General features: G+C 54.6%; 1 protein-coding gene across 2 annotated transcripts; it reads right to left on the bottom strand.

The window, feature by feature from the left end:
* Positions 1-8,421: 8,421 nt before the first annotated feature.
* Positions 8,422-16,723, bottom strand: LOC146764537 (uncharacterized). 2 transcript variants are annotated; one of them, XM_085564400.1, is made up of 2 exons: positions 16,282-16,723; positions 8,422-15,740 (listed from the first exon to the last, which is right to left on the bottom strand). In XM_085564400.1, exon 2 carries the CDS (start codon positions 15,716-15,718, stop codon positions 12,707-12,709), a length of 3,012 nt encoding a protein of 1,003 aa, XP_085420526.1. In that variant the 5' UTR covers positions 15,719-15,740; positions 16,282-16,723; the 3' UTR covers positions 8,422-12,706. The 2 variants fall into 2 exon arrangements, with proteins under 2 accessions (XP_085420526.1, XP_085420525.1); XM_085564399.1 differs by having other exon boundaries at positions 16,196-16,345.
* Positions 16,724-18,816: the final 2,093 nt, after the last annotated feature.

The following is an 18,816-nucleotide window of genomic DNA, read 5'->3' on the forward strand; positions in this document are numbered from 1 at the left end:
TTCTCTGTTTGTGAGCAGCAGGAGACAGAGCTTTCCTTGGGAGTGGAGTGTTACAAAAATTGGGTAAAACAGAAAACTCCTTAACACCAGTGCAGCATTAAGAAGCAGCATTCTTTATTCAGCTGGGTGCACGGGGGATAGCTCCTCCCAAAGCCGAGCTTGCTGAGTACAGGAAAGTTTCTGTTCATGTTCTGTATTTTGCACACATATTCATTGATTGTCCTGGACTAAACACACATCTGATAATCATTTTTCCAGAATCATTAACATATTTCCTCTCCCCATTACCCATGCTGTCTTCTGTCCTGGGGATCTTCCCTGGTGGTCCCTGGTGGTCGTGGACCCCAATGTTCCCGTGGGCCTGGCTGAGCTGGCAGGACACTGAGGCTGGTGAACTTCCAGTTCCCCTTCTCCCACAGTTGGCATTGTGTGGTTTCCATAGGCCTGGGGTGTTGGAGAACAAGCTCCAGTTGTCAGCTCACCTGGTGGAGACAATTCATCATCTGGTGACATGAGGTCACAGAGTGGACTGTGACATCACAGAGTGGACATCAAGCAACTACAGCATCATTGACTGTCTGTGTGACATCAGATAACAGGCTGTGACATAACAGCAGACCATGATATCACAGAGTGACATCAGAGACCAGTTGTGTGACATTAGAGATCTGGCTGTGACATCTCAGAGCAGGCTGAGACATCACAGAGGGGCTGTGTGACATCCCAGGAGGGCTCTGTGAGGTCACTGGGTTGGTCACTCCGCCCCAGCCTTCCCTCACAGTTTCTCCCAACAAGTCCAATGCTGTTCATGCCCAGCGGAGTCCCTGTCCCCCGGTATCCCCCCGGTCCCCCTGGAGCCACAGCCTCCACCCAAGGATGTTCCACAGGATCCACCCCAGAGCCTGACATGGGGACAAGGGCCCAGGGCTGTTTGACCAGGACATCAAGGATGTGGATTATCCAAGTCCCTGTGGCCTGAGTTGAGTTCCCCAGGGCAGGAAAGATGTCTGGCAGCTGGAGCAGGGCTAGGGAAGGGCCTCCAAGGTGGGGCTGGAGCCCTTGGGCTGTGAGCAGAGGCTGAGGGAGCTGGGCTTGTCCAGCCCGGAGCAGGGAAGGCTGAGGGGCTCCTCATCCCAGCCTGGCAGTGCCAGCAAGGAGGAGATGGAGAACACAGAGCCAGGCTCTTCACCGGGGGCCTGGTGGGAGACAAAAGCCAATGGGTGGAAGGGGAAACAGGGAAGATCAGCCAGGACAGGAGAAGATTAAATGAGTCAGTTGGTTTCAGCATTTCCTCAACACCAAAAGCAGCCTGACCTCCCTTCTCCATCCACCACTGACAGCTTTGCAAATCAGGAATTGTTTGAGCTCTTTTGCCCCCACTCCAGGATGAGCATCCTGATGCAAGAACTTAACTGTGTTTATATCTATCAGAGAACCATGTAAGTCTAAAATCAGTTTTAGTATGGAAATCACTTGTGGATGGTGGACTCATCAGATGCTGCTGGGATGTTGCACATAGCTCAGGGAAGAGCGTGATTGTTATTAAATTGTGTCCTGTTCTACCATGGTCTGTTGGCCATGAAGAGAAACTTTCTGTGCCTCTGAGTCTCACCAGTTCCTGACCCCAAAGGACACAAACCTGATGAGTTGTGGTTCCCACTCCAGTCGTGGCACTTGGAGCTCCCTCCATCCCCAGAGCAGAGCTCCCTTGTCCCAGAAAGTCCCTGGCAATGCAGGGATGAAGGAAACAGGACAGGCTGTAGGGATCAGGGGCAGGGCACAGACAGGGATTTTGGGTGGTTGTGACCCCAGGGCAGGACCTGGCCCTTGGCCTTGGTGAACCTCAACCCATTGTCCTGGGCCCATGGCTCCAGCCTGTCCAGATCCCTCTGCAGAGCTTCCTGCCCTCCAGCACAGCCACACTCCACCCAGCCTGGGCTCACCTGGAACTGCCTGAGGGTGCCCTCGATGGCCTCATCCAGATCAGCAATAAAGAGATTTCACTGACCTGGCCCCAGCCCTGATCCCTGGGGACACCCCTGGTTGTGACTCCATTCCTCAGCTGCTCTGAGTGCCAGGGAGTGGATGAGGGAAATGGTGGGGAGGGAGTAGGGACAAAGTGTGATTGATTGTCAGCCATGAAGGGTCTTTGTCGCTGTTGAGGCAGGACGGGAATTAAGAGGCTCTGACTCAGAAGGCTGTTGAGAGTAAACTCCGGTTAATTCAAAATGCACTGCTCTTTTATACAGAGCTCTGCAAGGACCAAATCCATTGGTTCTGAAGTGAAAACAACCCACCACCATTAGTGAAGTGTGGAGAGTTTTGTGGATGAATGGCTTCGTGAGAAAGGACATAACTACGTGCAGTTAGTGAAGCAGTAGCTGAAAACTGCATAGCGCAGCAATAGCAGATGTAGCAACAATATCTTATGTCCTTGGGTAAGCTGGTTCCCAACAGTAGAATGGTCAGCAAAAGGATAAGTGTAAGGGAAAACAAAGCAAGCTTAGGAAGCCTCAAAGGTGGGGTTGACCTGTTTTTGATACACCAATGATGAGCCTAAGTTTTGCAATATGCATGAGCTTCATTATAATGGGTATAACTGTACATGCGTGCTTGGAATAAACTGAGACTTGTTGACATTATAGAATGGACTTGTCTCCCGTCATTTTTTCCACACCACAGCATCACCATGGTCTCCTTGGATACGCAATATCTCTATGGACCATTGGTTCCATGCAGCCCTGCTGTGTCACAGTGGTTCCTTGGTTCCATGAAGCCCCACTGCATAGCAATGGAATCTTGGTTCTGTGAAATTCTGTGCGGTCACAATGGTGTCCCTGATTCTGGAGACCCTTGGTTCCACAAGGTTCCATGATGTCACAATGGTCTCCTTGGTTCTGGACTGTAACAATGGAACCCTGGTTCCATGAGATTCCATGATGTCACAATGATCTCCTTGGTTCCAGACTGTAACAATGGAACCCTTGGTTCCACGAGGTTCCATGATGCCACAATGATCTCCTTGGTTCCACACTGTAACAACAGACCCTTGGTTTCATGAGATTCCATGATGTCACAATGATCTCCTTGATCCAGACTGTAACAAGAGACCCTCGGTTCCACAAGGTTCCATGATGTCACAATGGTCTCCATGGTTTCAGACTGTAACAACAGACCCTTGGTTCCACGAGGTTCCACATTGTCACAATGGTCTCCTTGGGTCTGGACTGTAATGATGGACCCTTGGTTCCATGAGTTTCCTAATGCCACAATGGTCTCCATGGCTCTGGAGTATAACAATGAACCCTTGCTTCTACAGTGTTCCACAATATCACAATTCTCTTTTGTTCTGGTCTGTAACAATGGACCCTTGGTTCCACGAGGTTCCACAATGTCACAATGCTCTCCTTGGTTCTGGACCATAACAATGGAACCCTGGTTCCATGAGATTCCATGATGTCACAATGATCTACTTGGGTCCACTAGGTTCTATGGTGTCACAATGGTCTCCGTGGCTCTGGATTCTAACAATGGATCCTTGGTTCCATGAGATTCCATGATGTCACAATGATCTCCTAGGTTCCATGAGGCCCTGCTTTGTCACAATGGACCCATGGTTCCATGAGCTTCCGTAGTGTCACCATGGTCTCCTCGGATCTGCATTGTCACAATGGACAACTGGTTCCATGGGACCCTGCTGTGTCACAATAAACCCTTAGTGCCATCAGGTTTTCTAGGGTCACAATGGTCTCCCTGGTTCAACGACACCTTGCAGTGTCACAATGGCTGCTTGGTTCCCTGAGCTTCCATAGTGTCAGCCATGGTCTCCTTGTTTCTGCAGTGTCACAATGGACCCTTGGTTCCATGAGCTTCCTAAATGTCACTGGTCTCCTTGGTTCCATGTGGCCCTGCTGTGTCCCATGAGTCCATGTCCCTTGGTTCCATGAGTTTCTCTACTGTCAGCAATGGTTCCTCTCCTCCAATGCGGGCCCACTGTGTCACAATGGACCCTGGGTTCCATGAAGTTCTTCATCATCACAATGGCTCTTTGGATCCATGAGGTTCCTTCGTGTCACCACGGTCTCCATGGATCCACATTGTCCTAATGGACAATTCCTACCATGCTGTCCCACTGTGTTGCAGTGACCCCTTGTTTCCATGAGGCCCCACTTTGTCACCATGGACCCTTGGTTCCAGAGGTTTTATCCTCTAACAATGGACTCCTTGGTTCTGTGAGTTACCCTGCATTTTACAGAGGTTTCTTTGCTTGCAAAAAGGCCTGGCTGTGCCTCAATGCACCCTTGGTTCCATGAGGATCTGGAGGATCACAAAGGATCCTTGGATCCACAGCGTGTTGAGGAATTTCTCGTGGAACAAGGACGTGCTCTCCTTGATGCTGTTCCTTTGCAGGAGCTGGACAACCCTGGCCTGCAGATTACAGAGTTACTTTAGTTACTTTAAAGTACTTAGGACATCCTTGGAAAGACAATAGGCCTTGTACAAACACAATAGCCAATGCTGGGTGCTGAGTATTATATGAAAAGTGTCACGTACTATAACCTGATCAGATGCTTGTAGAATAACAGCCAATCAATAAGTGGCAATAGCAAATAAATATTCATTGGTTAACGTAATATGATTACATTTATTACGTTAGCCAATGAATGTTAATTTGCTATTGTATTATGTAAGGCGATAAAGGCATAAAACATGAAAAAATTAGACAATAAAGGAGGATGACATCAAGCCATATTGGTTTGGGTGTCATTACTAAAACTGGGTCTCTGTGGGACCCCCTTCAGATTGTCAGCAACAAGGGATCTTGATTTTCACACCTACTAAAAATGGATTAGGAAATGCTGGGGATCCATATCAACTGAGGATTGATGATATCAATCTATAAATAAGAAAAGTAAACAGGACAAAACAATTCCCTCTGCACTGTTTTCAATATAGTTGGTTGACTTTGAATACACTTGTGCAATCTGTTTAATTGACCACTGAAGAATTGAAGACTTGAATTATTTCCATGGGCTTGTCTTGTTTGGGTGTTTGGAAGAAATGTAAATGAGCCTTTGCCACTGAATTTCTATACTGAAGAGCTCAAGAAAGAAGAGGCCTCTGGAGTAGTAAAGTTCATCACCAACCTCCAAGGTGCTGAGGATCCATCCCCATCAGAGCAGCAATGAGCAGAAATGGGCACAGCTTTGGGGCTGCCCCAGCTCTGCGATGGGCCCTGGGCCTGGAGCAGGAGCAGCTCTGGAGGGCCCCAGGGCCGGGGCTCTTGTGCTGGCCTGGGCAGATGGGATGGCAGGAGGGGCTGCAGAGCTCTCAGCACCTCAGGCAGAGGGGAGCAGGGCAGCCAGGGAGCTCCTTTGGCCTTGGCCAGGCCCCTTCCCCCATGGTGGGGCTGAGTCCTGGCTGAGCTGCAGCTGCTGCTGTGCCCTTGGCAGGGGCTGAGGCCGTGGGGCAGTGCTCAGAGCAGCCTGGCCTGAGCAGAGCTGTGGGGCCAGAGCCGGCTGGGCTGTGCTGGGGAGAGGCCCTTGGTGCTGCCCAGAGCTCAGGGCAGCTGGCAGAGCTGGCAGGGAGCTGGGCTGGGCTGGGAGAGCCTGGCACGGAAACCATCAGTGTCCATCGCAGCCTGGCTGAGCGGGCAGGGGCCAAGGCCAGCAGAACATGGTCGGCAAGTTCTCTGTGTGGGAGCTGAGCTGGTGAGCCCTTGAGCCCTCCCAAGCGCTGGGGCTGCACCTCCAGCTCCAGAGAGGTGACAGATGGGAGCAGAGACAAATCATTCCTGCAGCATTCTTCATTGTGTTTGCTTGTACAGGTGACCTGGATTCATATGTAGACGAGGTGTTTTGTGTCAGATAACACTGGTAGACTGATAAGAATACTATTTTTTAGCTGAAAGTTATATTTCACACATAATGAACTATGAGAAAAAAAATACACGTAGGACCAGAAGAGCATTTGAGTTTTTCAGAGGACAAGAGGCTCATTGATGTTGCAGCAGTCAAACCTGTTCAAATACTTTCCTCAAGGCTTCCTTGAAACGGGAGGTGACCACCAGAGGCCAAGGCCAGCCAGAGCTGTCTGTCCTGGCAGATTTTGTCTGGGAGAACCCTTGCAAATCAGGAATTTTGGAGGAAAAGTGTCAATTTTGGCCATGGTTGCCTGTGCAGAAGGGATGGTACTTTTCCACAGGAAGAAAAGCACAGATCCCCAGTGTTTGAAGCAAGGTGAGAGCCAGCTCTCAGGAAGACAAGGTCAAAAACACTTGTTTGTAATGGCAGCTTTTGTTTGGGAGCAATCCCTGGATATTGGGAATTTTGAGGGGAGAATCCCATTTTAGCCATGGGTGCTTGAATGTGAAGGGCAGTTCTTTTCCATTGGAAAGAAAGCCCAGAGCCCTTGGCTCCATGAGGCTCTGACGTGCCACAGAGGCCCTTTGGTTTCACAAGGCCTAAAAATGTAGAAATGGTCTCCATGGTTCCATGAGGCCCTGCAGTGTCACAACAGACCATTGGTTTCACTGAGCCCCACAGTGTCACTATGGTCCCTTTGGCTCCAAGAGGCCCTGAAGTGCCACAATGGCCCTTTGGTTTCACAGGCCTCAAAGTGTCAAAATGGCCTCCATGGTTCCATGAGGCCCTGCTGCGTCACAAGGGACCTTTGGTTCCATGATGCCCCAGAGTGTCACAATGGCATCCTTTGTCCCATGGAGTCAGAATGGACCCTTCATCCCATGGACACCCACAGTGTTCACTGTAGTCCCCTTGATTCCATGAGGCCCTGCCGTGCTCTAATGGTCCCTGTGTTCCAGTGTGTCCCAAAGTGTCAGGATAGTCTCCATTGTTCCATGAGGCCTCGCAATGTCACTGTGCTCCCCTTGGTTCCACAGAGCCCCACAGTGGAACAATGGTCTCTTGGTTCCATGAGGTTCCTCAGTCACAATGGTCTCCCTGGATCTGCAGTGTCACAGTGGCCCCTTGGCTCCATGTGGCCACGCTGTGTCACAATGGCTCATGGTTCCATGAGGCCACACAGTTTAACAAGGGACCCTTGGTTCCACGAGGCCTTTCTGTGTCAGAGTGTCCCCTTGGTTCCCAGAGGTTTCTCAGTGTCACAATGATCTCCTTGGATCTGCACTATCACAATGGACCATTGGTTCAATGTGGCCCCAATGTGCCAAAATGGATTTTGGTTCCATGGGGTTCTGCTGTGTCACTATGGACTCTTTGTTCCATGAGTTTGGGCAGTGTCACAGCTGAGTCCTGGGTTCTGTGAGGCCCTGCTGTCACCAAATCTCGGAAATATCAGAATGAGGCTCCTTAACACTAATTTGCTTTTCAGAGGGCATAATTTATTCAGGCCTGAGGCCTAGTGAGGGATAACTCCTGATCTGATGCAGACATGTAATTTTACCAGTGTGTTGCTTCCATACAGTTCCTAAATGCCAATTACGATTTACCCATTTCCATTAAACCCACCCCAAGTTCCCAGATTCAGTCCTTGTTTTCTCTGTCACTGTACCCTTGAGCCAGATGTCTTCTTCTTCTCTTCCAGCCATCCCTGCTGGGAAAGCAGCCCCTGCATGCCTTGTTCCTGTGGTGGAAGTTCACAGGCAGGGTAAAAATGGAATGAACCCTTTGGGTATCAGCCCAAGGCTTTGTGTGGCCAGGCAGGGGCAGCAGGAGGCAGAGCTGCCAGCAAAGGAAGGGGCCAGCGAGGTGGGGCAGCCGGGGGTGACAACAGCCTGCAGGGACAGAGGCGCAGGGCAGGGACACCGTGGGACAGCCTGGGCTGCAGAGGGCTCAGGGATGTGCAGCAGCTGCAAGGCCCTGACAGAGCCAATCTGTGCAGCCCTTTGGCCGTGGCTGCTGGCCCTGGGCCTGAGCCACGAGGGGACAAGTGACCCTTGCAGCCCTGGGGCCTCAGTGCCTCCTTGTCCCTGCTCAGCAGCCTGGCAGGGGCCGCCCCATGGTCCTGCCCTTGGCATTGCACATCCCCACATGCCAGTGCCCATCCCGGGAAGAGCCCTGAGCAATGAGGGAGGGACAGGATCTGCCTTGCCAAGGGCTGAGGCTCAGGCCTGGGCCCTTTGCATTCCTGAAACACATCCAGCTTTGCTCAGCACCAGAGACACCTTTCCCTTGCCTGTCCCAGCTGTCATCACTGCCTCCAGGGTTCTGCTCTGACTGGAACCTGGGGACACTTTCTCAGTCCTGTCCCTCAGTGAGACCCATTAAAACTTCAAGAAACTTTGAAGTTTTAAATTTGAGTTCTTGAGAAGTTTTTTGAAGACACATTCAGGGACTGAGTCTGATGTAAACAACACCAAAGCCCTGAGAGGGTCATTAAAATTTTTCTATTCCAGTTGTGGAGAAAGATTTCAAAGTGCTTGTAAGAAATACACATTCCTATTTTAAAGGGTGTATTTTATTACATTTCTCTTTAGATCAGAGGTGATTGCAGCATTCTGTGTTTGATATTGAGCCAGAGTCTCCCCTCAGGAGCTCTGGCCTGCTCAGAGAAGCTGTGCCCTGAGCTCTGGCCCAGCGTGGACAACCTTGCTCCACGTTGCCCCAGCCCATCCTGTCTGTCCTCACTCACCTGGGACCTGCTGTGCTCGCAGAGCTGGCTGCACCCAGCCTAAGAGGGGCTTTCCCTTTTTCTATGTTTGAAGCAATCTAAAACTCCTGAGTTTCCCCATGAAAACAGACACCCTCCTCAGGTGTGTGCCAGCCCAAGGTGCCACCAAAACCATCCAGACCCGCCCTGGGCCAGCTGTGAGGGTGGATCATCAGCCCCAGCTGCACTGGGCACTGCAAGGAGCTGTGGCCATGGGCACTGCACTGACCCCACTGCTGGGTTTGGCTACCACGGCAGTCCTGAGAAATTAAACTGTTCTTGGAAACACTGGGGAGGACTGGGAATACTGGGGAACACTGGGAATGCTGTGGGAGACACTGGGACATACTGGGAGTGATACTGTGGGGATCTGGGACAGCCTGGGAACATGAGGAATGCTGAGGGGGAATCTGGGTGGACTGGGATGGACTGCGGGGGTACACTGGGACACACTGGGACATACTGGGTGTGAAACTGGGAGTGAAACTGGGGGATACTGGGACAAACAGGGAACATTGTGGGGAAGACTGGGCAACACTGGGGCATATTGTGGATGACATGGGAGGAACTGGGAGGGCCTGGGAATGAACTCAGGCATATTGGGAGGGACTGGGCTGTGCTGGGAGGGACTGGAGGGGCACTGGTGCTGTACTGGGCTGTACTGGGGATGAACTGGGCTGTACTGGGAGGGACTGGAGGGGCACTGGGACTGTACTGGGCTGTACTGGGAGGGACTGGAGGGGTTCAAGGGGCTGTTCCCGTCCCCTCCCATTGGCCGAGGCTCCCGCCCATCACAGCATCCAACCAATCAGCGCCAGGGATCGTGGCTTTGGGGGCGGTGCCTACAGTTAGCGCCATCTTTCCTTTTGCCTACATCTCCCATCATGCCCAGCAAGCCAATAGAGCCTCATTGGGGTCGGGACTACAACGCCCGTCATGCCCCGCGCTCCACAGAACCCCGGTACCGCCCCCATTTGTCCTGTAAGTGCCCCCCAGACCCTCCGGGATCACCAAGTGCCCCTCAGCGCCCATTCGGGACCCCCCAAAAGCGTCCTAGGATCCCCTGAGTGCTCCCAGCCCCACAGATGCCCGGTACAGCCACTTCTGGGAATTCCTCTCCTCTCATCCCCCGCGGCCCCAGAGCCCCTCAGAACACAGTTCCGCGCCTAAAATTCCTGCTGCGCCCTGCGCTCTAAGGAACCCGGTTAAATCTCCCCAAGCTCCCCCCGAGTGCTCCAGAGCCCCCGAGGACCTCACGTCGTGGCTCGGACGCAAAAGTGTCCCCCGAATGCATTCCCAACCGTGACTTCATCTCCTGTCAGGCCCTGTCAGACATGGTGAGGCTGGGAGTGAGGAGCAGCTTGTCCAAACAGGGTCAGCCCTCAAGGAGCTCATTCTTCTCCATGCCCAGCCCTCCTAAGGAGCCATTGAGCATCAAGATCACCTGGGAAATGATTCTATCAACTATTCTCTGAACAGAAAAAGAAAAGAATATTCATGTGATTAAAAAATAAAAATCAGGAGGTGGACTTTGAAGTTTCCGTCCTGAACAGAACAGCAAACTGCACAATCCCTGGAGACTTGAAGACAATGGAAGGAAGACAAAGAGCTCCTGAGGGCTTTCTGTATTTTAAGGATCCCCAGGGTGGATGTGGGGCTGGGTCCAGGAGCCTCAGGCACTGAGAGAAGGATGAAGAAGCTGCTGAAGGAGTCAGAAGCAAAACTCCAAGTCCTTTGGAGCATCCCTGGGCCCCAGTGAGGGCAGGGACTGCCAAAGGCTCCCCAGGCACTGGAGAGAGCAGATCCTGGAGGCCAGGACTGCAGGGAGCCCAAGGCTCAGAGCAGGGAACTGCAATGCTGAGCAAGGCCTGGGCTGGCTGGGGGAAGCAGAAAGGCCAAGCCCTGAGCCCAGCCTGGCACAGCAGGGCCCGTCCCTGACGGGTGGCTCGGGGCTGTTTGTGGGGCAGGGGGATGTGAGGGGCAGCAAGGACAAATGCCATAAACCTGCAGCCCCTGCCAGCCTCCTCAGGGAGGGCGAGGGAGAATGTGAAAAATGCCAATCACTTGGTTTTTAAAATTTTAAAAGTTTAATACTAATAAAATGGTTATAAAAATAATAATAATACAATTACAGTAATAAAGTTTAGAGTTAGGACAATTACAAGACAATAAAAAGCAAAGAATTATGGATGTCCAGGTGCTCTCAGACACTAAATCGCAAAAAGCACGCCTTGTGAACAAAGGAATAATGTTACAAGCAACAGCCTGTTGCATATTCATATATCTCATCCATGATGCATAAATTCCTTGCAAATTAAGAACATTTCTGCTTTTTGTCAACTTCTTCTCCTTAATCCTGTTGGTTCCACAAAGATGGAGAGAAGGCAGAAGAGTGTTTGTCTTTTCTGATAAGGAGGCTGTGACTTTTTATGGGCCCCCTTCGCTGACATCTCTGTGTGAGGAGTTTCTTGATTATCTCATCTTCCTGCTTGAGCTTTTAACAAATCCTATATCACAGTTTCTATTTTAACATTATGTTGTAACCTAAAGCTACATTTAACTCACTATGTAAGAAATTAATACAGCATAACTTTCTAACATGACACATATAATATTCATTGTAACATTTGCGAAAAGCCAATCATAAAATATGCATTTTTCACAGAGAAGCAAAGTGCAGCCCCTCACAGGGAAGTTCCTTCTGTGGGGCTCCCGAGGCGCTGCCCGAGCCCAGGGACAAAGGCCTGGGTGCCTCTGGCCCTGCCAGCCCTGCCCAGCCCTGCCCATCTGTCCTGGGGCTGTGTCCCCTGTGCGCGCTGCTCCTGTGCCCTGGCCGGCTGCACTCGCCCATCTCGCTGTGCCCCAGCATTTCTCACCCAGCGTTTCTGTGCCCTCCCTGGGCTGCCTGCACCCAGCGCTGCCGGCTCCTGGCACACAGAGCCAGCCCATGGCCCAGCCCCATGCTGGGACACCACCAGCACCAAAATTCTACCCTGGCAGGGACTTTTCTTCCTCCTCAGCTCCAGGCTGAACCTTCCAAGCTGTGCTTTGGGCAGGTTTCCTTCTCTTCCCACTGCCAAGGAAAGCTCTGTCTCCTGCTGGTCACAGACAGAGAAGGGCTGGTGGGAGATGTGGTGGTCAGAGACTGTTTGGGGCACAGGGGCCATGAAATTACTGAGTTTTTAAATAGTCTGTGAAAGGAGGGCCATCAATAAATCTTCTACCCTGGAGTTACAGAGAGCAGACTTTGGCCTATTCAGGATTGATTTGGGGAGTACCAAATCAGGTACTGATGTTTTAAAAGGAAACAGCCCTTAAAAACCAAGGATTCCAGGAAGGATGGACACAGTTCAAGAAAGAAATGTTGAAGGAGCAGCAACAGCCTGTCCCTCTGTGCCAAAAAGTGAGCTAGCAAGGAAAAAAATGGCCTGGCAGGTCATGGAGCTTTTTCCAGGAACTCAGGGGAAAAATTAGGGTGCATCACCTTGGGAGGGAGGACCAGGAAACTCAGGACATGCTTAAGAATATTATTAGGTCATGCAGAAAGCAAAATAGAGAAGTAAAAGCTCAATTACAACTTAACCAGGCCACTTATGTGAAGGAGAATAAAAATGTTTTTATAAATACATTAATGGCAAAAGGAGCGGTAAAGACAACCTCCATTTGGTGGGTCAAAAAAAGGTTCCATGAGGCCTCTGGGTGCCACAATGAATTCCTTGGTGCTGCAGTGTCACGATGGAGCCATGGTGACACAAGATCCTGCAGTGTCACCAGGGACCCTTGGCTCCATGGGCACCACAGTGTGACAATTGTTCCCTCAATTCCCAGAGTCCTTGCAGTGGAGCAATGGCCCCTTGATTCCATTGTCCCCAGGCTCTCCTGCTGGGAAAAGCAACTGAGTGATGAAGCATTTGCTGCATCTGAACACTGAGATCCATCTTGCCCCCTCTTTTCCTTATTGCCATTGTTCCAACTGCACATTTCTCAGAGGATAACCAGGGATTTTGGGACAAAACCACATTTTTTTGATTGGGAATGTCCCTGGGGATCCCCATTACACCAGGGTGAGTTTGCTCTAGAGCAGCTTCTCTCTCTCCTGGCAACCTTTTTCCTCCTCCCCAACCTCCTCCTCCTCTGCCTCCTCCTCCTTCTTGTTACCTTCATCCCCACTGTTCAGAGCATAATTCCAAGAGAAAAGCCAGTGATTTTGGGGCAGAAAACTGCTTTTCTGAGGGGGAACCTCCACAGTGGTTCTGGTCCTGTCAGGGCACCCTTCCTCCCTGTCCTCCTCCTCCTGCCCCGCACTGAGGGCACACCTGAGCTTTGCCCAGAAGAGGGGCCGCGCAGGGAGCTCGGAGGGCCAGCGCAGGTGTGTGCGCCGCAGCAGCACACGGCGTATGCGGTGGAAGGCCGAGAGCTCGGCCTCGGGGATGTCCTCGAGGAAGATGAGGACAAGGACATCGCGCAGCTCATCAAAGAGGCGATAGCTGGCCATCTGGATCTCCAGTGAGCACCACTCGCTGCGCAGGTACCCGTGGCTCACCACGCACACCGTGTGCCGGCTGTTGTACACAGCGTCCACGATGTTGTCCACTATGGCGCGGCCGGGGCGAAAGTCACGGTGGTGCAGGCAGAGCCGCAGGGCTCCGCGCTCCAGCTCAGGCACCAACTCCTCCAGCACCCACCGCTCATCCCCAGAGTTGTAGGACACAAAGGTGTCGTAGGTGTAGCGCCGCTGCTCCCGCCGCCAGTGCCCACGTGCCCACGCGTGCAGCAGGAAGAGCTGGTAGCGCAACCGCCAGTACCCACGGTGGTACAGCAGTGGCAGCACTAGCAGCAGCAGCACGGCTGGTGCTGTCCCTGCAAACAGGTACCGCCCCATGTCCAGGTAGCACACGCGTGTGTCAAAGGAGTGCAGGTACGTGGAGGCCCCACCTGTCTCACCGCAGGTGTAGTTATACAGGTAGACCACCTGCACGGGCCCACCTTCCAGCCAGGCAGGCAGCCAGGCATTGGCACAGCTGCAACTCAGCGGGCACTTGCGCAGGTCCAGATAGCACAGGGCGGGGAGGCGGGTGGCCAGAGTCACATCCAATGTACGCAGCTCGTTCTTGGCCAGGTGCAGCTCCTGCAGTCGTGTTAGGTTGCCGAAGACCTCGGGGCCAAGGCTGCGCAGTCCTGCACTCTCCAGGTTCAGGCTGCGCAGCTGGCTCAGGTTCTTGAAGATGCCGGCAGGCAGGTGGCCCATCCCGCTGTTGCTGTCAGCCAGCGTCAGGTTCCGCAGCTGTGCCAGGTCATCGAAGGCATCGTCAGGGATGGCCGAGAGTGAGTTCTGTGCCAGAGAGAGTGAGCGCAAGGCACCGAGGCCCTGGAAGAAACGTTGTGGGACTACACGCATCCCATATGGCTGCTGTGCCTGCAGATTCAGGTCATAGAGGTTATGCAGGTAGCGGAAAGGCGGCAGCTGCCGCGGATGTCGGCTCAGGTAGTGCAGCGCGTTGGCACGCAGGTCCAGCACACCCAGCGTCAGCTGCACCGGCTGGAACGTGGCCGCTCTCACCTCCAGCAGCCGGTTGCGGTCCAGGTAAAGTCGGCAAAGCCGCGGGAGGCCCTGGAATGCCTTGGCTGCCAAGTGCTGCAGGTTGTTCCCACCCAGGTCAAGCGTCTGCAGCTGGTCAAGCCCCTTGAAGGCGCCAGGGAAGAGCACGGCCACGCGGTTGTTGCGCAGGTTGAGGTCTCCCAGCTGGTGCAGGTCAGCAAAGGAGCCGGGCAGGAGGTCAGTGAGCAGGTTGTTGTCAAGGCGTAGGTGCCGCAGGTCGTGGAGTCCACGCAGCGCTGCGCGGTCCAGCCGTGCCAGCCCATTCACATCCAGCCGCAGCTGCCGCAGCGCCGGTGCATTGTCAAAAGCACCCGCACCAGCCACCAGGATGCGGTTGAAGCGCAGGGACACGTTGTGCAGCTGCCGCAGAACTGGGGACCCGTTGCACGATGGCAGCCGCTGCAGCAAGTTGTGCTCAGCCACCAGCTCGCTCAGCTCTGCGCGCTGTGCCTGGTTCAGCAGCCGCCCTACGCAGCCCAGGTGCCGCAGCCGGTTGCCAGATAAATCCAGGGCACCCAGCACCGGACACTCGGCCAGAGCCCCATCGGGCATTGCTGTGAGCCCCATGCGCTGCAGCTGCAGCCTCTGCAGCTGCTGTCCTCTCAGCTGCTGGCACAGGCATTCCAGGCCGCTCGTGCCTACCTGTAGCCCTGACACGTCCACCTGGTGCGGGGAGATTCCAGGCACACGCAGCAGCTGCACTACGTCCAGCGGGTTCCCAGCCAGGTGCAGGTATGTCAGGTTGCTCAGGCACAGGTGAGCGAGTGGTGCAGGGTCTGAAATGTTGTTGTAGGACAGGTCAAGCTCACGCAGCCCTGAGGGCATCACCCCAGGGGTGGCCCCTGAAAGAGCTCCCAGGGAGTTGTTGCAGAGGTGCAGGACCCTCAGCGTGGGTGGCAGCCCCGGGCCCAGTGTCGACAGCATGTTTACACACAGGTCGAGCAGGTCTAGGTGCGTCAGATTCCCCACAGCCATGGCCACGGGCTCCAGTGCTTGGAGCCGGCCATCCCGCAGCCAGAGCGTGGTGAGTGCGGCCAGTGGCTGGAAAGCTCCAGGGGCCACTTTCTGTAGCGGATTGTGGTCCAACCGCAGCGTGCTCAGGTTGCCCAGCCCAGAGAACATACCTGTGGCCAGCACTGACACCTTGTTGTGGGCCAGGTCTAGGTGCACCAGTGCTGACAGCCCCCAGAAAGCCCCTGGGGCCAGGCGTTCCAGCTGGTTGTGGGTCAGATCAAGGGTGTAGAGCTGCGGCAGGTGGGCAAAGGCACCAGGGGGCACCTGGCGCAAGATATTGACAGAGAGGTTGAGGGATGTGGCAGTGGAGGGGAGGTCGCCCACTGCAGCCCCCACGGTGCTCAGGAAGCGCTGGATGCAGCGGAACAGACCAGGGTCCTGCGGTGCCTGGATGCAGTTGCGGAAGCCATAGGGAGAGACCCCTGCAGGCACCACCACCAGTGTCACCAGTGTCACCAGCAGCGGGGTGCACATCCTGACTCACCCTGCAGAGATCCTGGATGCAGTGGGGGAGAGAGGAGGAGGAAGCATGTCCTTGGTACCACAGAGACCACGCTCAAGGCCCACACTTGGGGCTCAGGGATCCCCACCACCCTAGGGATCCCCTTGTGAACCAGAGACCCCACCAGCATCCCAAAGACCCAACTCAGGGCCCAGGGACCCCCGATCCACACCCCAGAGACCCAAACAGAACACCGGGACTCCCACTCTGTGTCCAAGGACTCCTCATCCCCACCCCAGGGAATCACATACATACTCCAGGGACTCCCGTCAGGGCCCAGAGGACCCCCCCAACCCCCATCCACAGCCAAGGCAGACACACTCCAGGGACCCCCACCAGAGCCCAGGGACCTCCCCTAGGGCCAAAGAACCTCCACACACCCCAAGGACCCCTTGCCCCCCACCCCCCACGGATTTTGGGCACCCCCCTGCTCCCTGTCAAGTTCCCACCGTGCCACTGCCTCTGCTTTGGGTGATTTTGGGGTTAGAAACGGGAAGTTTGGGGTATCGCTTTTTGTCACAACTGCCCCACCCACCTCCCAGTGACGTAGGTGGGGGAGGCCCCTGCCCAGACGGATTTAGGGGTCCCCGAGGGGCTGGCAGGGCTACGAGTCCACACAGCTCGATCACCCCGCCTCGGTGCAGACTCCCGGAGTCTGGGGGGCCCCTGGGACACCCAAGCCTCTTCGCCCCGGCCGCGCCGTCCCCCTGCTGCCACGTGCTGCTCTTGGTTCCTCTTCCCCTTCCTCAGACTGAACCAGCTGGTTTTGGTTCCTTTGGGGAAAATACTGGGCTGTACTGGGTTCTACTTTCTTATACTGGGCTATACTGTACTATATTGGTCTACAGTGGGCTGTGCCAGTTGTACTGAGTTATCCTGGACTCTACAGACTGCTAGTGGGCAGTACTGGGCTATACTGGGCTGTACTGGGCGGTACTGGTCTATACTGGTCTGTACTGGTCTGTACTGGTCTATACTGGTCTGTACTGGTCTGTACTGGTCTGTACTGGTCCGTACTGGTCTGTACTGGTCTGTACTGGTCTGCACTGGTGTGTACTGGTCTGTACTGGTCTGTACTGGTCCGTACTGGTCCGTACTGGTCCGTACTGCTCTGTACTGCTCTGTACTGCTCTGTACTGGTCTGTACTGGTCCATACTGTCCGTACTGGTCCGTACTGGTCCGCACTGGTCTGTACTGGTCTATACTGGTCTGTACGGGTCTATACTGGTCTATACTGGTCTGCACTGGTCTGTACTGGTCTGCACTGGTCTGTACTGGTCCGTACTGGTCCGCACTGGTCTGTACTGGTCTATACTGGTCTGTACTGGTCTATACTGGTCTATACTGGTCTGCACTGGTCTGTACTGGTTTGTACTGGTCTGTACTGGTCCGTACTGGTCCGCACTGGTCTGTACTGCTCTCTACTGGTCTGTACTGGTCTATACTGGTCTATACTGGTCTATACTGGTCTGCACTGGTCTGTACCGGTCTGTACTGGACCGTACTGGTCCGTACTGGTCTGTACTGCTCTATACTGGTCCGTACTGGTCTGTACTGGTCTGTACTGGTCTGTACTGGTCTGTACTGGTCTGTACTGGTCTGTACTGGTCCGTACTGGTCTGTACTGCTCTATACTGGTCCGTACTGGTCTGTACTGGACTGTACTGGTCCGTACTGGTCTGTACTGGTCTGTACTGGTCTGTACTGGTCTGTACTGGGACAGACTCGCCGCCCCGCTGCGGCGCAGGGGGCGTGGCCTGATCTAGGGGCGTGGCCTGCCCAATGACGTCACCCGGGCGGGGCCTGCAGGGGCGGGGCCCGCGCAGCAGCGGGGCTGGGCGGGGCCTGCGGGAGGGGCGGGGCCGAGGCTGAGGGCGGGGCCCTGTCGGGAACGGGGGCGCCGGGAGAGTGGGGGTCCGTCAGAACGGGGGGCGCATTTCGGCCGGGGGGTTACGGGCGGGCTCGGGGGATTGGGGGGCTGCAGGGACCGGGGTGCACGGGGCAATGATGGGGGGCGGGCGGGCGGGGCTGCAGGGACTGCGCTGTGCCGGGGCTGCAGCTTCCGCCCCGACCCGAGCGCTGGTGGTGCGGAGTCCTCAGCGAACGCGGGGCAAGCACCCCACATCTGAGCCCAGGAAGGCCTCGGCCCCCCGGGCCATGGGCTGGAGCTGGAGTATGAGATGGTGCCGAGCACCGGGGATTCCTGCCGGGCGTGGCACCTCTCGGCTGATGAGTTCGGTGCGGCCGCGGCTGGGGAAAGGCCGTGCAAGGGGGACTGGTGTGCATCGAGATCGGGGGGTATATTGGGGGTTATGGGGGTCTGTGGAGGCTTATTGGGCTCTGGAGGGGATGAGGGATTGGTGTACATCAGGGTCTGGGGCTACATGGGGAGTTATGGTGGTCTGGGGGGCTGCAGGGATTGGGGCACTTTGAGATGGCGATGTATATGAGGGTCTGGAGGACTGTTTGGGGTTTGAGGGGGTTGGAAGGATTGGGGTGCATCAGTATGGGGGATATATTTGAGGTTATTGAGGTGTGAGGAAGCTGAAGGGCTTGGGGTACATGGGGAATTGTGGTGGGGCTGCAATGCAGGGGTCATCTGTGGATACCCTGGTGGGTATTGGGGGCTTCATGGAGTGAAGCCCTTCTCACCCTGCCCCCCACCTTCCCCAGGTGTTCTGGAGACAGACATCACCCTCGTCCCCATCATCATCCTCACGTTACTCATCAGCGAGCAGATGGGGGTGATCTGAGCTTCAAGGGGGCCTGGGGGAGGCAGTGCTCTGAGAGATCCTGTGCTCACCCCTCCAGTCCCCCCAGACCTGTCTAGGGTGGCAGCCGCTCCACACCACCTGAAGAGGTTCATGGTGGCTGCCAGCATGGAGCATGAAGGGGGAGCCTGTGGGGCTATGGGCAGGTTTGTGGGGTCCAGCAGCAGCTGCAGGGACTGGAGAGCATCGGGATCTGGGGAAGTTACATTGGGATTTGGGGGATCTTCAGAGACTGGGAGATTCAAGGTCCAAGTGGCATATTGATATTTGATGGGGCTGGGGGTTCTGGGTGGGTTTG

The sequence above is a fragment of the Lonchura striata genome, chromosome 33, assembly GCF_050655825.1.
Source record: "Lonchura striata isolate lonStrDom1 chromosome 33, ASM5065582v1, whole genome shotgun sequence".
Classification (NCBI taxonomy): Eukaryota; Metazoa; Chordata; class Aves; order Passeriformes; family Estrildidae; genus Lonchura; species Lonchura striata.

Excerpts from the sequence above, each read along its gene's own strand:
- LOC146764537 (XM_085564400.1), bottom strand. The coding sequence starts at position 15,718 with ATGTGCACCCCGCTGCTGGTGACACTGGTGACACTGGTGGTGGTGCCT.